The sequence below is a fragment of the Sodiomyces alcalophilus genome, assembly GCF_042370955.1.
Source record: "Sodiomyces alcalophilus JCM 7366 unplaced genomic scaffold ACRALscaffold_5, whole genome shotgun sequence".
NCBI lineage: Eukaryota > Fungi > Ascomycota > Sordariomycetes > Glomerellales > Plectosphaerellaceae > Sodiomyces > Sodiomyces alcalophilus.
Window position 1 is genome coordinate 1,208,382 of NW_027263536.1, and position 19,979 is coordinate 1,228,360.

Sequence of the window (19,979 nt, forward strand, 5' to 3'; positions counted from 1 at the left end):
GCGGCACCAACGGCCGCACTGACGTCTGACATCTTCCTTCCCCCCACCCCAGTTGGAGCTTCCCAAACGAGAGCAAGGACGAAAGAAGGAACGGGCCGGGGGAAGGGAAAAAAAGGGAAAGAGAAGAAAAAAGAAAAAGAAAGGAAGGTTCAACCTCGTCCTTTTCTTTTTTCGGACTATCTTTACCAGCCATCTTCTTCGTACTTTTCGTAAGGCTTCCCTCTCCCCCCCATCACCTTTTATCTGCGTCTGTTCCACGACTCCATACAGTACCTGGCTTTAGAAACCGTTGAGCACTAAATCCACTGCATTGCCTAGCCTCGACAAAAGGCGTTGCCCACGGCCCAACCAAGTCATCTTTATAACTTCTCGACTCCCAGCGTCCGTCTTTGTACCTTGCAGCAAAGGTCTCATTTTCCCACCCACGCATCGCCCAGTCTCCCCGCCTTGTCCCGACGAACGAGTCACATCCAAGACCAGCCCGCTTCGATCCAAGTCAGTCGCATGTGTCTCGATCACATTGGCTCGTCCCTTTATTAGCATGGATCTCGCATGCGCCGGTAGACGCCCCGTCCACTTTTGAATACCTACAACCGACCATACAGCGACTGCTACGGTGCGTACCCATCTGAAAGTAGATCTCTCTTCCTTGCCTTCTTTTCTTTTCTTTTCTTTTTGTTATTTTTATTTTTATTTTTGTTTCGTTTTTCGCCTTAGCAGGGGAAGGATTTGTACGGAGACATGGCCCCATCGTCCACCGCTAATATCCAGGTACATACATAGCTCACATACACTACATACATACGTTACATACCTCTTTCGGCGGTCCGCTTCGAGTCACCGCCTCGTGCCAACCCTCTCTCGCTCGCCCGTTCCCTTGCCATGACTTCTAACCCGTACTGGGGGTCCCTGCCAGCCACTGGTGCCACCGAAAGACACCGCAGGTCCGATTCAATGGATGGCGGCCCAGCGGCTGCCAGGTCGAACCGCGCATCGGTCCAGACCACCCGTACGACCAATACCGACGCTCCCACCGAGTCCACCATGAGCCCTTTCGCCTCTCCCGCCCCTTCCACCTTCACTGCACAGGGACTAGCTCCTCGACCACCTTCCTTTCCCTACGGTACCACCCCTCAGCTGCCTCCTTCCTCCGAATTCGCAGACAAGCCCCAGCGCCATCCAAGTCAGGAAGCCGAACATCTCGATCCACCTACCGCTCCCCCTCCGCCAGCGGCCCCCGATGTCCCCAAGCCGCCACCGATAAGCTACCGCAGTCCGCACGGCGACCCAACCTACTTCGCTGGCCCCCCGCCGCCGCCGTCGTCGTCGCAACCGACCTCCCCGCCCTTCAACCCACACAACATGCAACAGCAGTTCGCCGCCTACCGTACAAACCAGCCGCCACCAGAGCCGGAGGTTGGCCATCATGCTCCCCACCAGAGCAGGCCGCCTCCCGTCAGGGGCGCCGCGAAGAGCAACGGCCATGCTGTCGAGTCATCCGGTGCCTCCGCTCAGCCTAGGAGAGACCCGGCCACCCGCAGAGTGTCTGCCAACGTCCGCTCTCCACTGCAGAAGCTCGAGCTGACGCTCGACAGCATCACCAAGGAGGAGAAGCGCGCCCGAGTGGAGGCGGCTGAGAGGAAACTGAGAGAGAAGTCGGGTCCTGACAACACCGACCTCTTACAACCCCTAATACGCCACCGTTCCGCAGCCAAACCGCCGCCGCCGCAGCAGCAGCAGCAGGAGGAGGAACAACAAGTGCAACAACAGAATGAGCGCCAAGCGCAACAGCCACCGCGACCGGAGCAGCAGGTGCAACAGCAGAATCAGCAACAAGTACTACAGCCTCCGCGGCATGAGCAGCAGGTGCAACAGCAGAATCAGCAACAAGTACTACAGCCTCCGCGGCATGAACAGCAAGTGCAACACCAGAATCAGCAACAAGTACTACAGCCTCCGCGGCCGGAGCAGCAAGTGCAGCAGAATCAGCACCAAGTACAACAGCCTCCGCGGCAGGTACAGCAAGTGCAGCAGAATCAGCACCAAGTACAACAGCCTCCACGGCAGGTACAGCAAGTACTGCAGCGTCCGCAGCATCAGCCGCAGAGTAGCCCTCAAGAAAACAATGGAAAGCACCGCCGGGAGTACTACGGCGAGCAACAGAGGGAATACCATACGGAACAGCAGCCACGTCCACCTCCCCAGATTCACCACGTGCGCTTTCGTGACCAACCAGAGTCAATTGGACGAGAACATGGCCGTGGACAACAGTTGAAAGAGGCGCCAATGGTGTGGCCACAGAGGGCCGCGTCCGTCACCACCAGGGGACCAGCGCCGCCACATTATCCAGCAAACGGAAGGCCATATGGAGCTGCTGTGCCTGAGCAGCGCCAGAGAGGTCCGCCAGCCGTTACCAATGTTCCACATGAAGGTCGGGGAGCGAGCTCTTCCATGCCCCAGCGGAATTTGAGTTTCCGGGAACGCGCTGCGAAGAACGAAGACCTGCAGCTTCCCAGCGCCGGTGCACGAGGTAACAACATCGAGACTGCTCCGCCATCAGCGCCACCTCTCACAGCTTCGCCGAGCGACCATGACCGTGACCGAGGCCGAGACCGAGGCCACAGTCGGGGCCGAAGAAGTCGGGGCTTCTCTCTGACGAGAAGTGGCAGTAACAAGCTCAGGAAAGAACCGCCCGGTGACCCGTGGTTTAGTAGGCGTATCAGAGCTGATAGGAGGTATGGCGATGTATCCAACCGCAATGCTTCCATGGACCAGACCGCGGCCACCATGGGTGGTATGCCGCTTGGCGCCGGTCCTCCAGGCAGACCAGGGCCAGAATCTCTTCGTGCTCAACCGCCGCCCTCCGGCCCGAGCCTCCCTCCAGCAGAGAGCCACCCCCCGCGGAGACCCATGCACCCTAACATCTCAAGCAAGGCTGCCAGATTGGTAGGAATTGACACCGGAGACATGTCGCCTCGAACCGCAGGCCCCATCGCTCGTCAGGCTGCGAATGAAGCGGAAGAAGACGATGATGACGATGACGATCCACTCTTCCCCCCTACCATGATTGGAAATAAGGTGGTTGCCGACGCCACTGCCGCCGCTGGAACGAATGCGACCCATGCAGCAGTTGGGAAGCAACAGCTTGTGCAACGTGACCAGCCGCCGGTCCGCGAGCCGTCTCGTCACACGTCGGTCATGCCAAGTCAACGCGGGGGCTTAGCTACCCACGACCCTGGGCTGTACAGGCGTCCAAGGTACCTTGACGAATGGAGGACTGGAACAACCGGAACCCTAGCCGGAGCTCTGCTTGACCTAAACGAAGAAAACCTCCCGGTGATTGATAAGAACACGCCGTGGTGGGAAGGTGGCGGCAATCGACGACGGTCCAGCGTCAACTCTCGGCCGAAGAAGGCAGAGGCGTTTGATGGCGAATATGACGAGAACGGTGAGTTGGGCATACATGGGCACGATAGAATGGCCCAAGCTAATAAACCCTCGCGCATCCCAGCACCGACACGGTTCAAACCGCCGCTGTACCTCAGGTGTGGTCCCTTGCTGCGCTACTGTGGCATCAGGCATGAGAAGGGCCCCGCCGCCCGCTCAACGCGCAGCAACTTGTCTGTCTCAGACCGCGAGATTTGGCGGGGTTCCGTCATGATTGTCACTCAAGACTCCGAGTCCAAATATGACATTGCACCGACTCTTCGACTCTTCCTGCAGCCGATAGAGCTTCTGCCTCCACCCCCTCAGGAGCTCCATGGCGAACAGTCCCTTCCCCCCGAGTATGTCGACCCCATAGCCGGCATGCCCAAGGTCGGAAGGCGGGGAGAGACCCTTTACGTCCGTCCCGTCGAGCATCTAGAAGAGGCCAAAGACCTCTCAAGAGATGAAACGGACGAGGGTCTCTTTGAGTCGACAAGGAGCCCGCCTGATTACCCATTGCCCGATGGCGCGACTGACCTTCCTGGGTCATTCTCCAGCCGCCTACGGCGTGCCGAGACCGACGGAGAACGGCTGTCCAAGTACAAAGACGTGCGTGGATTCCGTCTGCATGCCGAGAGGGGATGCACCTTTTGGCGTTTCAACATTGAGGTGGAGCTCCGCGACACGCAGCAACGGATTGCATATCGCATCAATAGGGGCCCGGCGACGGGCTTCTGGGTCCCGGCGCAAGGCCAGTCGATGAACATCATGTTCCACAGCTGCAACGGGTTCAGCATGAGCGTCAACCCGGATGACCTGAGCGGTCCAGATCCTATGTGGCGCGATGTCCTCAACACCCATCAGACGCAGCCCTTCCACGTCATGATCGGCGGCGGAGACCAGGTCTATAACGACTGTCTGGTAGGGGAGAGCGAGCAGTTTGACAAGTGGCTAGACATCAAGGATCCGCAGCGGAAACGCGCCGCACCCTTCACTCCCCAAATGCAGAACGAGCTCGAGTGGCTCTACCTCGAGCGATACTGCGAATGGTTCTCCCAGGGCCTGTTTAGCGTTGCCAACTCGCAGATTCCCATGGTCAACATGTGGGACGATCACGATATCTCGGATGGCTACGGCTCCTACCCACACGATGATCAGAATTCGCCCTGCTTTGCCGGCCTCGGCGCCGTGGCTTTCAAGTATTACATGCTGTTCCAGCATCAGAGCATCCCGGATGAGTCGGGTACGACGGAGCCGAGCTGGTTGGTCGGGAAGAAGCCGGGGCCTTATATCAACGAGCTGAGCCGTAGCTTGTTCATGTCCCTAGGCGCCAAGGTCTCCCTGCTGGCCGTGGATGCCCGCACCGAGAGGACGCCGTCCGACGTCATGAGCGAGGAGACGTGGAAATCGATCATGGACCGGTGCTACGAGGAAGTCAGACGGGGCGCCACGGACCATCTACTGGTGCTCATGGGTGTGCCGATTGCCTATCCGCGAATGGTTTGGTTGGAAAACATGCAAGTTCCCCAATTTTGTCCCGTCTTTCTCTCTCGCTGCTGAGCAATCTTTCCTAACTTTTCGACTCTTTAGCTTGTCGTCACGGATTATGGACCCCGTCAAGGCCATGGGTAAGCTCGGGCTGCTTGGCAAGGCGCTGAACCGCATCGATGACGGAGCTGAGGTCCTGGATGACCTGAACGAACACTGGACAGCGCCTAGCCACAAGAAAGAGCGGAGCATCGTGGTCGAAGACCTTCAAGACTTGGCCGCCGACAAGTCTGTGCGAGTCACCATCCTTAGTGGCGATGTTCACCTGGCTGCCGTCGGCCAGTTTTACACCAACCCCAAGGTTGGACTACCCAAACACAAAGACTTCCGCTATATCCCTAACATCATCTCTTCCGCGATCGCCAACGCGCCGCCGCCCAATCTCCTTGCCGACATTCTGAACAAGCGCAACAAGGTACATCAGTTTGACGAGAACACCTGCGAGAGCATGATACCGTTGTTCCAGGACGGCGTCGACGGCAGACCGAGGAAAAACAAGCACTTGCTCCCCCACCGTAATTGGTGTTCCATTAGGGAGTGGAAGCCCGGAATGACACCACCTCCAACGCCGCCTTTGCCTGACGATGGTGACGATTATACCGGCCCAGCACCGCCTGTTCCCGCGAGCGGTGCTGGTAGTATCGCGCGTCGGCTGTCAAAGACTCGAAGGACGCCGCCAGAACGCGATCCAAGACCACCCACTTCCGGCGGCCGTGTCGGTAGCCTGTTCCGCCGCTTTTCACGGCGCGGCTCAGTCTCGTCGCCCCAACAGCCTGCGCCGTCGCACCCCATGACTCGGACCATGTCCTTGACGCGCGGCGAGTTCACCCAGCAGGGTTTCTTTGGAAACCGTGGACAACGTAACAAGCGACCGGACGACGGCGGAATCAACGGTCAGTGGGGCGACTCGGAGAGCGGCGACGAGAATCACCATGGCGCCCCGGGCGTCCAGAGAGGGATGAGCCTCCGCGGTGGCAGCGGAAGGCCTCAAAACGATGAATTCACACCCGGGGATGAGCAGTACTTTACGGCGCGGCCAACGGCAGTGACGCAACCGGCACAGCAAGAGCCCGACCCGCTCATCAAGCCGTTCCACCGTACGCCGACCGGCTTAACGACGAAGCAAATGAAGAAAGGAGGGGCTGCTGCTTACCAAGTCGACCTGAACGGTGGGCTCGAGATAACGTTAAACGTCGAGGTGAATGCCCGGGACCCTGCGGGCATCACGGTGCCGTATCGGCTCCTCGTGCCGCGGCTGTTCTGGGACGACGACGAGGATGGACAGGAACTGAACACACAGCAGCCTCAGCCTGGGCCGACAGGGTTTAAAAGGTTTTTGAGCTTCAGAAAGAAACAGAAGCAAGGGGCTCTTGAGCCGCAGCCCATGTCGCCTGCGCATTCCCTCCCCGTGAGCCAGGAGCGTGTCGCCGGCGGCGCCGGCGGTGGAGGTGGCGTTGGCGGAGTGAGCTTCAACATGGGACCCGGGCAACAACAGTACCACCATGGCCAGCCACTACCGCAACATGCACGACCCGCGACAGCTCGGGGCGAGAAACCACAAGCACAGTATTATTATCAACCCCCTCCCCCTGCCCAGCAAAATCAACAGCAGTACCCAGGGTACCAATTCGAGAGAGCGCCTCCCGCCGGCCGGGAGGTGATAGATTATGATGATTACGATTCTGCTGCCGATGACGTCGGATACAACGGCCCGTCGAGCAGGTATGAATAACAAAAGTTGGAAGAGGTCTCTGAATACCCCCGTTGACATGGGGACCTCTCTTGTTTTCTACTTGGTATTTAGAGGCGCATCATTTAGCATTCTAGTCATGTAGCAACATATTCGTGGCATGGTGTTTTGATCATTTAGTTTGCGAATAGAAACGAGCGCAATTTGTTTTCCAACCAGGAGTCGAATGTGATTGTCGACATGGACGGACAGGTAACATTAGCAGTACACCGAGATTGATGTAGGGATGCGACTGATGAGGCACAGGGAGAGGTCTGGTCTCCTAATGTGGACTTGACAGAGTCGACTTGCCAGCTCACCGGTGCGAAGAAATCAAGATTTTGTATTTTGCTTGGCCTGTCTGGAGGCGTCAAGGTCAGCCGAAGAATTCGCAAGGGACAACATGGGCCGTCTGGCTGGAGTGATGGCTCTCGAATCTGAACGTACCTCGTCAAACGTCTGTTCACACGCCGACATGATGACATGTCGGCCCCAAGATGCTTCCCCGTGGTGTATGCACTTTTGAACCCGGGCACTTTCCACTAACGACGCGCGAGGCTCACCATCTCCCAGGGGTTTTCAGGGTGGTCGAGCAGGCAGGCTTCCCTGGCCGGAGCGACTGGAGATGGCTACCAGGGGTAGTAATGGACTGCCTGCCCGCCAACCCGCAACCGCATACCGTCGCCGCAGCTCCCAACTTTGGCGTTTCCTTCATACTCCAGCCGTCGGGGGATGTAGAATCAGAGTAGCCATTGCAGTTTCGTAGGATTAGATGTTTCTCGGATCACTCGATATCCCTGTCACCGTCTCGGTCACGACCGCCGTCGCCATCACGATCACTGCCACGGATGATAAGGTCACCGTCGCCATTACGACCGCCGTCGCCATCATGATGACTGCCACGGATGATAAGGTCACCGTCGGCATTTCGGTCCGGGCCGGCGCCAGGAGTGCGGCTACGGCTACGACTCCGTCCACGGCCGCGATTCAGCGCACGGCCGCCACCGCCGCCGGCCTGGTGGTGTCTCGCGCCCTTGCCTGGCGGGGGACGCACAAAGGCAAAGTCGACGCTGATGGTGAGGTCGAGGAGCTTGCTCTGGTGGGCGTCGTCGATGGCGGCGCGGGCTTCCTGGAGCGTGGCGTACTCGATCAGTGCGTAGCCCTGGAGGTGAGGTCATTCGAGTTAGTCCTGTCTGTATTCTACTGCCATTTTTCTCTTCTTTCTCGTCACCGGTCTCACCTTGACATAACCGCTCCTTCGGTCCAGGTTGAGATGCAGGTTCTTGATCTCGCCGTATTCGCCAAACTTGTCGTGGATGGCCTCCTCGTCGGCTTCTTCGTGGACGTTGGTGACGATGATGATCCAGCCTTCGATGGATCGTACGGCGGTGGCGCGGGCATGGGTTTGCATGGAGGATTGGCTGGGCCCGGGGCCCGCGGGGGCGGGGTGGAGTTCTTGCTCCTGTTGGGGTTCGTCGATGTCCATTTCCACGTCGACCATGGTGGGCAGCCTTGAGTGGGAGAAGCGGTGGGTGATTGAGGTGTTGTTGTTGGTGTAATGGCAGCGAGCTGCTCGAGTTGGTCGTGTATCTGTCTGTGTCTGTTCGTCTGGGCAAAACAAATAGAATAGAAAACAATTAGCCTCGGCGCTTCGAGTCCCTTAGATCAGACTTCAACTCGGCGGAACGTTGTAACCAAAGCTGTATTAGATGACGATATGGATGGACTATTATCAGGAGGATGGAAGTGAAGCTCAGACTGGAATTATCTGTTCCCCCACCATCAGGTACACGGACCACATGGAGGCTGGACGAACGACCCGTAGCGGAAATTCGTAGCTCCGTGGACCGCCAGGTGGTACCTTGACGCAGGTACCGACTCCACTCGCAATCAGCCAGGGCGCCAACGGTCGACTATAAATATCCACGGCCCCTCGCTCCCTTTTGCTTTTCTTTCCTCTTCTCTTCTTCATACTTACCTTGTTCGATTCAGAGGCGCTCATGAATGCCACTGAGTAAGAAGGAAGGCCTGCATTGCACGTCGCGGAGACGTCCTTTTTCGATTGTCCTTCGGGGCCATCGCGGGCGGAATTTTTGTTTTTATCAAGACCTTTGGGTATTGGATCATTTTCATTGTGGTCTCTGTTTGCAGGGCTACGAAGAAGATGGCAGATGAGTTCTTCGCCTTTCGTCTTGGCACAGAAGTCAACGATGCAAGACGGATGGATAGAATCGTATGTTTCCCGGCCTCTCTTTACAGTAATCAATTGCTGGCTGTAGAATCCCGGAGTAAGAGCAACAATGCCTGCTTGCCGTCTGAACATGGATGTACTCTAGGTACAGTTGTGTCTCGTCACTCTATTTGTATGTACATCCAATACCATGCAAAGTAGGTACTTCGCATTGCTGTAACTCGACGTTTCATGTCATGTGACTCCGCGCCGATATCGCGACTTTGTCCGTACCGAGTATTCGTACATTCTGTATCAAGTCGCAGCTTCAGCTTCAGTTCCTACCTTTACCCTCTCCCGACACCTCACCACCAACTATTGATCCACGACCCGAGCCGTGTATCCTATTCGTTCTTTCTTCTCCCTACTTGCTCCTCCCCATAAAGACGCACGGCTACTTGACCATTATGCAGTCCGTCTTCCAGCTGCCCGACGAAGTCTTGATCTCAACGTTAAACCAGAGATTCCCCTGTCGCGAACCCCAGATCAGATCGCTGGCTGCTTTACTCCATGTAAGTGCTGATGCCTGGCGTGACAGTCGTCCAGCCAAAATCACCAATTCGTCCTCCTCCATCTCATCAATTAAGAACATCACGGCCAACAACATTCCCAGCCGCACGCCGCGCCCTGTCGCAACCTCATCCTCTATGGCACCGAAGCCACCGGCAAGTCGAGTATAGTCGAGGCTCTTCTGCAGAACCTTCACGTACCGCCGCCTGCGTCTGCCCATGCCCACGATAGCGACAACCATGTCGACCAACAGTCTCTTCTCTCCTACGCCATCCTCAACTCCATACAATGCATAACCGCCCGGCATCTCTTCGAAAGAACCCTCAGCGCCGTGGCCGATGCTCTCCATTATACCTCTCGCCCAAAGAGATGCGAGTCCATGTCACAGCTCACCGTCGAGCTCTCCAGGATGCTCAAAGACCAACCTCGCTCTTCTAGTTTTCGATTTGTCCTCGTCTTCGACTCGATTGATCGTCAGCGCGATGTCCCTGTCACGCTTCTTCCTGCCTTGGCCCGCCTCCCAGAGATTGTAAGCACCCATCTTTGGTTGTCCACCGAATCTCTCCTAGTTATGCTTGTCTTCTTAGCTAGCGACTCCACGCTAATCCGAAGAAAATTCTCAACGCAGATCCCATCTCTGACCTGCGTCTTCGTCGTCACCCATCCACCCGCCGGCTTCCTCAGGACCTCGCTCGTGGTCCCGTCCATCCACTTCCCCAACTATACCAAGTCCGACTTCACCAAGATTCTCTCCGCCACGCCGCCTGCCACGCTTCCCAACACCACCGACGATGACATACAATTCCTCTGGCCACGATTCTGCAACGCCGTCCACGATGCTGTCACCGCCTCCGCCTCCCGCACCCTCCCTTCGTTCCGTCGCGCCTGCGACGCCCTCTGGCCGCGATTCACGGCTCCCATCCTTGCCGGCACCCACGGTCCACGCGAGTTCACCAAGCTCGTCATCGTCGCCCGCCACCACTTCCAAGACGAAGCCCTACTGAACCCGAGCATCATTTCCGTCGTTGCGACCCAGCCCACCTCTTCGTCTTCGTCTTCATCCGCCCCGACCCATACCAGTACTGATAATGCTGCGCCGACCAAGGAGCAAGGTACGCCCGCTAGGCGCACCTCCGCCGCCACCGTCCCACAAACACAAGCACAGCCGGGAACGCCAGACATAGCCCACCTCCTCCCCACCACGGCGCGCCTCCTCCTCCTCGCCGCCTATCTCGCCTCCCACAACACGGCCCGCCATGACCTGACCCTCTTCTCCACCTTCCACCACGGCCGCCGTCGCCGGCGCGGAGGAAGAGGCGGCGGCTACGGGACCACCACCCGACGCACCAAGCACCGCAAGATCGCCCGGAAGCTCCTCGGCGCCCACGCCTTTGTGCTGGAGCGCATGATGGCCATCTTCGCCGCCGTGCGCACCGAGTGGATCGCCGACGGGAGCGGTCTCGGCATCGGCGCCGCCGGCCTGGATGGCGATGTGGGAGCCGCCATCGCCACCTTGGCCAGCCTGCGGCTCCTCGTGCGCGTTGGCGCCACGGCGGACGTCATGGACCGTGCGGGCAAATGGAGGGTCAATGTCAGCTGGGAGGTCATCCGCGGCGTTGGACGAAGCATTGGCGTGGAAGTCGAAGACTGGCTTGTTGAATGAAGGGGGCAGTGTCACTGGGCCACACGATTGTATTTACTGGCATCTTCTGGGCATATATTGTGGTTGTCGGGTCGTATTAGTTCAGGAATTTGTATCCATAGATGACTTTATTATTGATTTCTCCGGGACAACTTGCTTATACGAACCGGCGTCAAATGCAGTCATAATACTCGAACAACTCTTTTATACATACTCTATCTTGTTATATACGCGTCCATTTCGGCACCAGCACGTCTCAGGACAGGTTCGAAACAGGTAATAGAGTCAGTCGCCGGTTTAACCGGCAGTAACTCGCCCAACCTCTCGTAGACTCGTCTTCCTTCGGGGTGACCCAAATGAGAAGCAGACGGGATGTCCAAACCATCGACCCAGTCGACAACGCCAATCCAATATCTCTATTTCCGTCTCCTCCGCATTCAGACGTTCAAGTAGGTAGCATTTTCTCGTATTTTGTCCGCCTTTTTGTGTTTGTTTTCTTCTCTTCCCTCCCCCGACAAAACAGTCCTTCGTTGCACGCCAAGGTAGGCCCGTCATTCATATCTTGAAGAGTCCCGTCTCACTCACGGGATGTCGAAGGAAAGCAAAAATAATAGATAAACCAAAGGCCACGGGCCCATGGGTTCCGGGAGGATGGGAATCTGTAGTCGTAGAGCCAAGGCTGAAAAAGGGGAGAAAGAAGAACAAAGACAAAAAAAGAAAAAAGAAAAGAAAAGGGGTAAATTTAGACACACAAAGTACACGGCCAGGTCCCAGTCGGTACTCACAAAACCTTTCCGTCGCCTACCCGCCAGGTATCTTCCTGTTTGGTACCAGGGGCAAGCCACACGGCGCCATTCGTCGACCCTGGGCCATCGGTCTTCTTAAGGTCGTCGCCGTTGGGCCTGAACCCGTTTCCGTGGAAAGTGGCCGACGCGGGAGCGGGACTCTCAAACAGATGCGGGCTTTGAGTCGACGTTCTACCGGTAATGGTGTCCAGGGGCAGTAGCGGCTCTTCTTTGATCTCCATCAGCTGGGCTTTGCGGTCGGCCTTGTCCCTGTCGTGGGTCCGGTCGTAGAGGTACAGGCCCAGGAAAGTGAGAGCGATGCCGACACCCTGAACCATGGTGGTCGAGTTTCTGAACCAGATGATGGCGATGACGATGACAAAGACGCGCTTGATGAGGCTGGCGACCGAGTAGGTCACAGGAGAGACGATGGACAGGAGGCTGAAGGCAAGAATGTTTTGGCCGAAATGACAGGTACCGTTGAAAACGAACTTAAGAGCCAGACGGCCCTTGTCGAGACCTCCCGCCGCCGCCTCGCCGCCGACAGGGACGGACGAAGCGCCTTGCAGGAGTTCCTTGATGATACCGATACCATCGGACCAGAACCAGATGGGCAGGGTCAGGATAAACGCCATGCCGGAAGAATAGCAGAGCAGGTTGAGCTTGTCCAGCTTCTTCGACCGGGCCGACATGCCCGCTGCTTCGGCTTTGGCGGCCTCGTTGAACAAGCGTTTGGAAAAGATGTTCTGGGTGACGAAGATCATGGTGGCAAACAGGGCGGAGAGGACGCCCATAAGCTCGCCGCCATACTGGCTGTGCTTGCCCGAGCAGGCCAGCATGACGCCAAAGGTCAGCGGGATGAGGGAGAGGTAGGTGTTGGTCGAGTAGCGGATGTTGTAGACGAATCGGTAGGCCAAGACGGTAAAGAGGGGCGAGAGGCCCTTGATGGTGTGGACGAGCGAGACGGGGATCTTGGAGGTGGCCGACGAGCTCAGGAGGTGGCCGAAGATTTGGAACGTGGAGAGCGGGAGCGTGGTCAGGATCACGTCGCGTGTCGGGGGACGGATGCCATACTTTAGCGCCGGCACGCGGGTCTTGATGATGGGGAAGACCGAGGCGAGCCAGGCGGAGAGGAGGCAGTAGGAGGATACAAAGGCGAACTGGATGACGGTGAGGGTGGCAGGCTTGGACCAAGTCGTCAATATGGACTTGGAGGATGTGTTGGTCAGGGCAGAGGAGGTGTACCACAAGATACAGATGATCTAGTCGGAAAAGAAGCATCACAGTTAATAACCATTTGGCCTCAGGTCGGACGGAAGGGGTGGACGAGAGAGCATACAATCAAGGTCGGAGACACGGGAGCCCGCAGAGCATCGGCAATCTCCTGGGCGTTCTGGGTGACGCTGCCACGGCGGGACCGTATGGTTTGGAAAGCCTCGCTGAGGCTCTTCTGGCGCGAATGGCCGCGGACGTGACCAGCACGACCATGGCCCGGCGGCGGGGCCTGGGGCGGCTGGCCCGAGGCGTTCCATCGTACGGTGCGGCTGTTGCGCCTAGGTAGCCAGCGATCGGGGGGGTTGTCGGGGCCATTGGGACCAACGATGCCGTTCGCCTTGATGGGACTGACACCACCTCTCGCAGTCTGGGACGTGGTCGACTGGGTGTCGACGAGGTCGGGAAACTTCTCCATCATGGTATTATGTTCGAACGTTTGGGGGGATCAGAAGTCGGTGGAATGAGGCATGACGCGGCCTTTGGCGGAGGGAGGGGGGGATGATGGCGCGGGGCGGCGACGACGAGCGGGAGGGTTCGTTCGGATGTTGATGGTATTAGAAACGAGAGACGAGGCTGCGCATAAGCGACAAGAAGAAGAAAGAGAGAGAGGCAAAGGCGCAATTCTAGGGAATCGCGACAATCAAGGCATTGTCCCGTCCTGCCGTCCCTTTCAAGCAAGATCTAGCCAAGGACAACGAGGCCAATGGCGATGGGTAAACAGTAACGAGCGATCGACGGGCGATTGACGACGCAAAGATCTCTTTCAGGTTGAGGAGCAAAGCGAGAGAAGGGGAGTCGCTGGGAAGTCGGGTCGAGTATGGGCTCGTGTCGTTATGAAGGATTCAAAAGGATGAGAATCGTCCATTCCAAAGCGACAGAGTGGGAAGTATTACGAAAGTATCAAATACCTATTGCCAATTCCTAGATCCCGTCGAATGGAGTCGCTGCATTGGGCGGCGTGGTGTCTAGGTGTTAGATGTCTTTATCGGTTGATAGCCAATCAAAAGTCATAAAACCCGACATGCTTGAATTGCATACCTATTAAAGGAGTAATAATTACGAAGTAGATACTGTGTTGGAAACTCAGCCCACTTTGTACCTTTGAATAGGTACGAAGTAATACTTACTACTGCGTATTACTAACAGTGCATGGCCTACTGACTGAGCCACACTTTCAGCTCGGATGAGGCTCAACCATAGCTGCTAGGGTGGCGCGTCGAGGTCCCCGCGAAACTAGAATTGACCAAGATTTACTACGCATACAACTCCGTAATACAAAGTCGCGCCAAAAAAGGGAAACCAGGTGAACGGTGCTCAACCCAACGGTTCGTCAGACCCATCAACTGGACGGATCAAGTTTCGCTTTTTTTTTTCCATTCAATTCTCGCCTTTCGGATCATTGTTTTTTATCGTCCTCTTTCTATACCACCTACCACCGCCATATGCGAGATCCCAGGAAGCGCATCATCACCGGGGGTCTCGTTCTCTTTGCGCTCATCCAGCTCATCACCCCGAAGCAATCACCCTCCCCCTCCCCCTCGTCGCAAACCAATAATCTACTGTCAACATGGCGGCCCCAAAGATGACCAAGAACCAAATGCGGCGGGCCAGAAGGAAGGAGCAGAAGAAGGCCGCTCAGGAAGAGGTTCGTCCTGGTCGCCATTAGCCCGTTTCTCTCCCTTTTTTTTTGTCTTGTCTCCCTTACTGACCGAGCATAACACTCTACAGGCTGCCGCCAAGAGATCAGAATCCACCGAAGAGAAGAAGCCTGAAGAAACCGTCAATGGCGAACAAGAACAACCCGCTGATGCCGCGCCCGAGGTGAAGAAGGATGAAAAGGACGCAGACGAGAAAAAGACGGACGACAAAAAAACAGACGACAAAGATTCGGACGATACCAAACCCGCCAAGGTCGAAGATGTCCACATCGAGCTCGACTACGACGACGAAGCACTGTCCCTGTACAGAGACGTCTTCAAAAGGTTCGGCGCCACGCTGGACGAAGATGAGGTCGCGAAAGAGGCCAACGCCGGGAACACCGGCGAAGTATTCTACCACGAGGACGACGAAATCCCCAGCGAAGACGAGGAAAACCAGGGCCAGACCAGGTTATCCAAGAAGAAGCGCAAGCAACTCAACAAGCTCTCCATCGCCGAACTCAAAGCCCTGGTCAAGATCCCCGAGGTCGTCGAGTGGCAAGACGTGTCGTCCTCGGATCCGCGCCTGCTCGTGCAAATCAAGGCCCAGAAGAACGTCGTCCCCGTCCCCACCCACTGGTCCCTCAAGAGAGAGTACCTCTCCTCCAAGCGCGGCATCGAGAAGCCGCCCTTCAGGTTACCGGCCTTCATCGCCGAGACGGGCATCACCGAGATGCGGGACGCCGTCCTGGAGAAGCAGGACCAGCAGTCCCTGAAGCAGAAGCAGCGGGAACGAGTCGCCCCGAAAATGGGCAAGCTGGACATTGACTACCAAAAACTATACGACGCCTTCTTCCGCTTCCAGACCAAACCCCCGCTCACCCGCTTCGGCGAGGTCTACTACGAGGGCAAGGAGAACGAGGGCGATTTCCAGCACTTCCGCGCCGGCGAGCTCTCCGACGGCACCAAGGAAGCCCTGGGCATGCCCCCCGGCGCCCCGCCCCCCTGGCTGATCAACCAGCAGCGATTCGGGCCCCCTCCGTCCTACCCCACACTAAAGATCCCCGGCCTCAACGCCCCGCCACCTCCCGGCGGTTCCTGGGGTTTCCACCCCGGCGGTTGGGGCAAACCCCCCGTCGACGAGTTCAACCGGCCTCTCTACGGCGGCGACATCTTCGGCCTCGGCAACCAGGCGGCGGATGCCGGCGCCGCCGCCGCGGGAGCACCCCAGGCAGCGCAACCACTCCCGACCGGCGAACCCGTCGACAAGACCCTATGGGGCGAGCTGCAGCCGCGGGAGGAAGAATCCGAAGAGGAAGAGTCGGACGAAGACGAGTCGGACGAGGAAGACGAGGAAGACGTCCCCGGCGGCACCGAACCCGCCACCGGCCTCGAGACCCCGGCAGGCATGGCCTCCAGCGTACCGACCGACTACCCAGGCCACGGCGTCGAGACCTCCATCGCCGGCGAGCTCGACCTGCGCAAGCAGCGCCGCGGCTTCGACACGGAAGAGAGCGCCCACCCGCGCGCCGCCTACCAGGTCATTCCCGAGCGGCAGCAGCGCACCGAGGGCTTCTTCGGCAGCGACCGCGTCTACGACCTCCCACAGCAGCGATCCGCAGGCGCCCACCTCCCCGTGCTCGGCCAGGACGACGACAGCGGCCGCAAGCGCAAGAAACCCGGCGACGTGGACGTGGCCCTCGACCCGGAGAGCCTGCAGCACCACGACGGCATCGACAAGGAGGAGCTGCAGCGCCGCTTCGACGAGGGCCGCCGCCAGGAGGGCGTCGGCGCCAAGTGGAGCTACGAGGAGGACCTGTCCGAGATGATTGCCCAGGAGTCGAGGAAGCGGCAGAAGGTCGAGGAAAAGCGGAGCGAGAAGAAGCGGGAGACCAAGTACAAGTTCTAAATATCAAGAGAGGCAGACGATTGAAACCGCGAGTCCTCAATCCCAAGAGTAGGTGGCGTTGCCGTCATGTGTTGTATCATGTGGAAGTCCTTTACCTTTTTTTATTTTATTATTATTACTGTTCTTGTTATTCTTTTTCCTTTCAATGGGCATTGCCCACCGCGTTGGCTCAACGGCGTTCTAGGATGGGGAAACGGCGGTGGGAAGGAGACTCGAAAACAAAACACATCACCCACCTACATGTTACGATAGCAGTTGTCTCTCAAGTCAGGCGTTATAAACAGAAGAGCAAAGGCTTACATTATGTACTCCGAACATGCCCACAACGGCCGTAGCTATCTGCTAGCGATCTAAAGTGAGCGGCTTGCTTCTCAGTCCACCAAGGCGAGAGACTTAAAACATCTCAGCCAACTCGTCAAAACTAGAACGGGACTAAACCGGATTTTCGGCTTTAATCCCAGCGGCATTCTTCGCCCTTCTCTCCTTTCTCTTCCGATTCACGCTCCAGTGCGCTCCCTCGCGCAGTTTTCGAGAAGGACGCCGAATCCGATGCTGGCGAGGCTGGACGACCTACGTCCGCTCCGCCGGGGGGATGTCGATGCACGTGTTGCAGACCCAATCGTCCTCGTGGACATCCATCTTGGCGGCCTCCTGGATACAGTTCGAGTGGTAGATGCGTCGCTTGCAAGACTAGAGGGGGTTTTGTTAGCTTTTCGAGATTACGTGAGAACGAACTCCCAGAAGGACCGCATATGGACATGTGTCCGGGCGATACTCACAGAGTTCGAGCACACCAGCAACCGCGGCCCTAGAACCTGCTGGTTGCAGACTTGACAGTTGGCAGCGCTCTTGCGTTGCTGGTGCTCCTTGGGCGACTGTCCGGGCGATGCGGTCGGCTGGCCGTCGTACTCTTGTTGCTTGAGTCTCGCTCTGGCAGAGGCAATGACCTGGAAGGCCTCCTTGATTGTTTTGTCGTTAAGTACGTCCCTCATTAAGAGGTAAGACAAATGCTTCCCAAACTCGGTCATTCGGGACGCCGAACGGACGAGCCAGTCGGCCTTGAGCTTGACGAACTCCAGCCAAGACGACGGCAAGAATGCGTCTGTGGCGATGCGCTGGGTGAGCATGAACTCGTCCCAGGTGGTCATGAATTCCCTCTCTTCGGGGGGGATATCGGAAAAGTCCTCAATCGCCTCGCGATGCCACTGAACGAGCCATCTATCGTCTGGTTTGAGTCTGCGAAACACTGTTCCGGGTTCAAGCGGGGCCCGGCTGAGCGGGTCGTAGAGCGGCTGCGATGTCTTGGGTATGAGAATCTTTTTGGGCTCAGGGACGGACTTTGGAACGGGATGCTGGGGAGATGCCTGTTAGCAAGGACCATTTGGTTGGACAAGACTAGGATGGTCAGTTAAAGGTAGAGGGAATTGATTTACTTCTTCGGCTTCCGCGCTTCGCAACGTGGGCACACTCCTGCTCTTCGATCTGCCATTGCGGACAAGATCCGAGTCATCGCTGGGTTTAGGAAGAACCCGGTTGCCGGAGCCCGTCCCATCTTCTCCGTCGCCGGAGGAGTATAGGCCAAAGGCCTTGGTGGGCATTGTGAATTCGTACGTGCGTGGGTCGAAGGCGGCCGCGTCACCCCGGTGGGACACCTGAAAATGGATGCCCTTGGTGGTGGATTGGGCGACATATTCGTACTCGGGATGGCGCCACTCCAGGTGAGCCTGTAACAGTTTTAGGGATGCGTGTGAGTTGCCGCAGGTCACGCATCGGAATGATGAGAGGTGGACCTGCTCGGCCGGTAGGTCGTATGAGATGCGGCCATTCTCGGTGACATCGACGTTCTTTCGTTTTCTTCGGGCCCTCTCCTTGCCTTGGGCCCTGTCACTTAGCAGCTTCAAGTTGTAGTTCTTGGCCTCCCGCGTCCTCAGGGAGCGGTTGGGCGTGAGCTCCCCGTCCTGTTGCTGGTCCTCGTCGTCGTCGCGGTTGTCCCCATTCACGTGTCCATTCGGCTGTTCGACGGAAGTCCTGGCGACGGAAGTCCTGGCGACAGAATTCCTGGCGACGGCATTCCTGGTGACGGCATCCTCTTGCACATCCTCTTGCGCAGCTTGCTTCCTCCCGGGAGAGGTCATCCCCTCGACAATGATCGAAGGCTCGACGCCTTTCTCCAGCGGCCTGATGGCGCTTGCCTCGTAGCCCGTACTCCATCGCGCGTCGACATCGATGAGGTAATCCGTGGGAAGCGTCTGGGAATGTGATTTTCGCAACTTCAGGGGTATCATGGACCGGCTCCTTCCGAAAATGTGGGCTACTTCGCCGGCTAGAACCCAGGTCCTGGTGCGGCTCGAAGCGCCCGGGGAGGGCAGGCCGGGTTCGGAGAGAGGTAAGAATCCCAGAGGGGGCCAGGCACCCGGACCGACGGCTTCCAACTCGACGGTAATCTTGTACGAATCGGCCAAGTCGAAGAGGTGATTATCGGTACGGTTGATGAGGATGCTATCCTCTGGAATGTGGAAGGACCGGGTGAGATAGATGCGGGCCATGGGAAAGGGACCGGCTGGGCTTTGGAAGGCCTTGATGGTGCACATCTGGCTCTGGCAATGGAGCACAACGTCGTCGCTCCCGTCGACCTTGGTGCCGCCGTGGGTGAGCATGATCTTGCACCGGGCTTTGGTTTCCTGGACAGTACATGAGCCAGCGGTCGAGTCGTTCAGGCCGCTACCGATTTTCAACTTGGCCAGGTCTTTGTGGACGATCTTCAAGACATCGACGCGAAGAGTGCGCTGGATGGACCCCACCTCGTGGGCGACGAAGAGCTGATCAACCAGCGAGTGGTCCTTAGCGACGACACCACTGGCGGGTCTCCTCCCCGTGGCTACGGTAGAGCCCACTCGGCGGCGCTTCTGAGGCCGGCCATCGAGGTCAGGGGAAACGGACTCGTGAAGCTTATTGCCAGCAACCTTGGACGGCGATGAGACGGCGTTGCCCATGGTCTGTGAGGAATCAAATCCACGAGCCCAGTTCCTCTGCAGAAAAGGTAAGTTTCGCTTGGGCCGGCTGGCAATCGGCATAGTGGAATGAGGACGGGTTTTCAAGTCCGTCCTTGAGGGAGTTGATGGAGTGACATTTCCCTATACAGCAAATCGAAAACAAAGATGAACCCTCAGGCATATCAGATTCAGGGAATGACGCAGCAGAGCCGGGCGGTCGAGAACGGAACGAGTCGGATAAACCAGCACCTCTAGAGGGGTTAGACGAGCGGGCAGCGTTTCTGATGCTTTTTCC

General features: G+C 57.5%; 6 protein-coding genes across 6 annotated transcripts; 3 read left to right on the top strand and 3 right to left on the bottom strand.

Annotated features, from left to right (window-relative positions):
• Nucleotides 1–3,807: 3,807 nt before the first annotated feature.
• On the top strand, nucleotides 3,808–5,508 carry ACRALDRAFT_1034776 (uncharacterized protein; the record flags this gene model as incomplete). Its single annotated transcript, XM_071014980.1, has 2 exons — nucleotides 3,808–4,931; nucleotides 5,017–5,508. Coding segments are annotated over 2 exons (1,616 nt in total), but the record flags the coding sequence as incomplete, so codon positions are not given.
• Nucleotides 5,509–7,282: 1,774 nt separating this feature from the next.
• On the bottom strand, nucleotides 7,283–8,204 carry ACRALDRAFT_2042907 (uncharacterized protein; the record flags this gene model as incomplete). The annotated part of the gene is made up of 3 exons (XM_071021297.1): nucleotides 7,283–7,332; nucleotides 7,622–7,865; nucleotides 7,944–8,204. 3 exons carry the CDS (start codon nucleotides 8,202–8,204, stop codon nucleotides 7,283–7,285), a joined length of 555 nt encoding a protein of 184 aa, XP_070874140.1.
• A 663-nt stretch (nucleotides 8,205–8,867) lies between these two features.
• On the top strand, nucleotides 8,868–11,106 carry ACRALDRAFT_1071683 (uncharacterized protein; the record flags this gene model as incomplete). The annotated part of the gene is made up of 4 exons (XM_071017885.1): nucleotides 8,868–8,936; nucleotides 9,040–9,066; nucleotides 9,347–9,445; nucleotides 9,547–11,106. The coding sequence occupies 4 exons, from the start codon at nucleotides 8,868–8,870 to the stop codon at nucleotides 11,104–11,106; spliced, it is 1,755 nt and encodes a 584-aa protein (XP_070874141.1).
• A 760-nt stretch (nucleotides 11,107–11,866) lies between these two features.
• Nucleotides 11,867–14,005, bottom strand: ACRALDRAFT_1051568 (uncharacterized protein; the record flags this gene model as incomplete). Its single annotated transcript, XM_071015693.1, has 2 exons — nucleotides 13,210–14,005; nucleotides 11,867–13,132 (listed from the first exon to the last, which is right to left on the bottom strand). Exons 1-2 carry the CDS (start codon nucleotides 13,561–13,563, stop codon nucleotides 11,867–11,869), a joined length of 1,620 nt encoding a protein of 539 aa, XP_070874142.1. The 5' UTR covers nucleotides 13,564–14,005.
• A 442-nt stretch (nucleotides 14,006–14,447) lies between these two features.
• Nucleotides 14,448–17,218, top strand: ACRALDRAFT_1043803 (uncharacterized protein). Its single transcript, XM_071015324.1, has 2 exons — nucleotides 14,448–14,790; nucleotides 14,874–17,218. Exons 1-2 carry the CDS (start codon nucleotides 14,713–14,715, stop codon nucleotides 16,689–16,691), a joined length of 1,896 nt encoding a protein of 631 aa, XP_070874143.1. The 5' UTR covers nucleotides 14,448–14,712; the 3' UTR covers nucleotides 16,692–17,218.
• Nucleotides 17,219–17,261: 43 nt separating this feature from the next.
• On the bottom strand, nucleotides 17,262–19,765 carry ACRALDRAFT_1082662 (uncharacterized protein; the record flags this gene model as incomplete). Its single annotated transcript, XM_071019343.1, has 3 exons — nucleotides 17,262–17,381; nucleotides 17,471–18,055; nucleotides 18,125–19,765. 3 exons carry the CDS (start codon nucleotides 19,763–19,765, stop codon nucleotides 17,262–17,264), a joined length of 2,346 nt encoding a protein of 781 aa, XP_070874144.1.
• Between the last annotated feature and the right edge of the window lie 214 nt (nucleotides 19,766–19,979).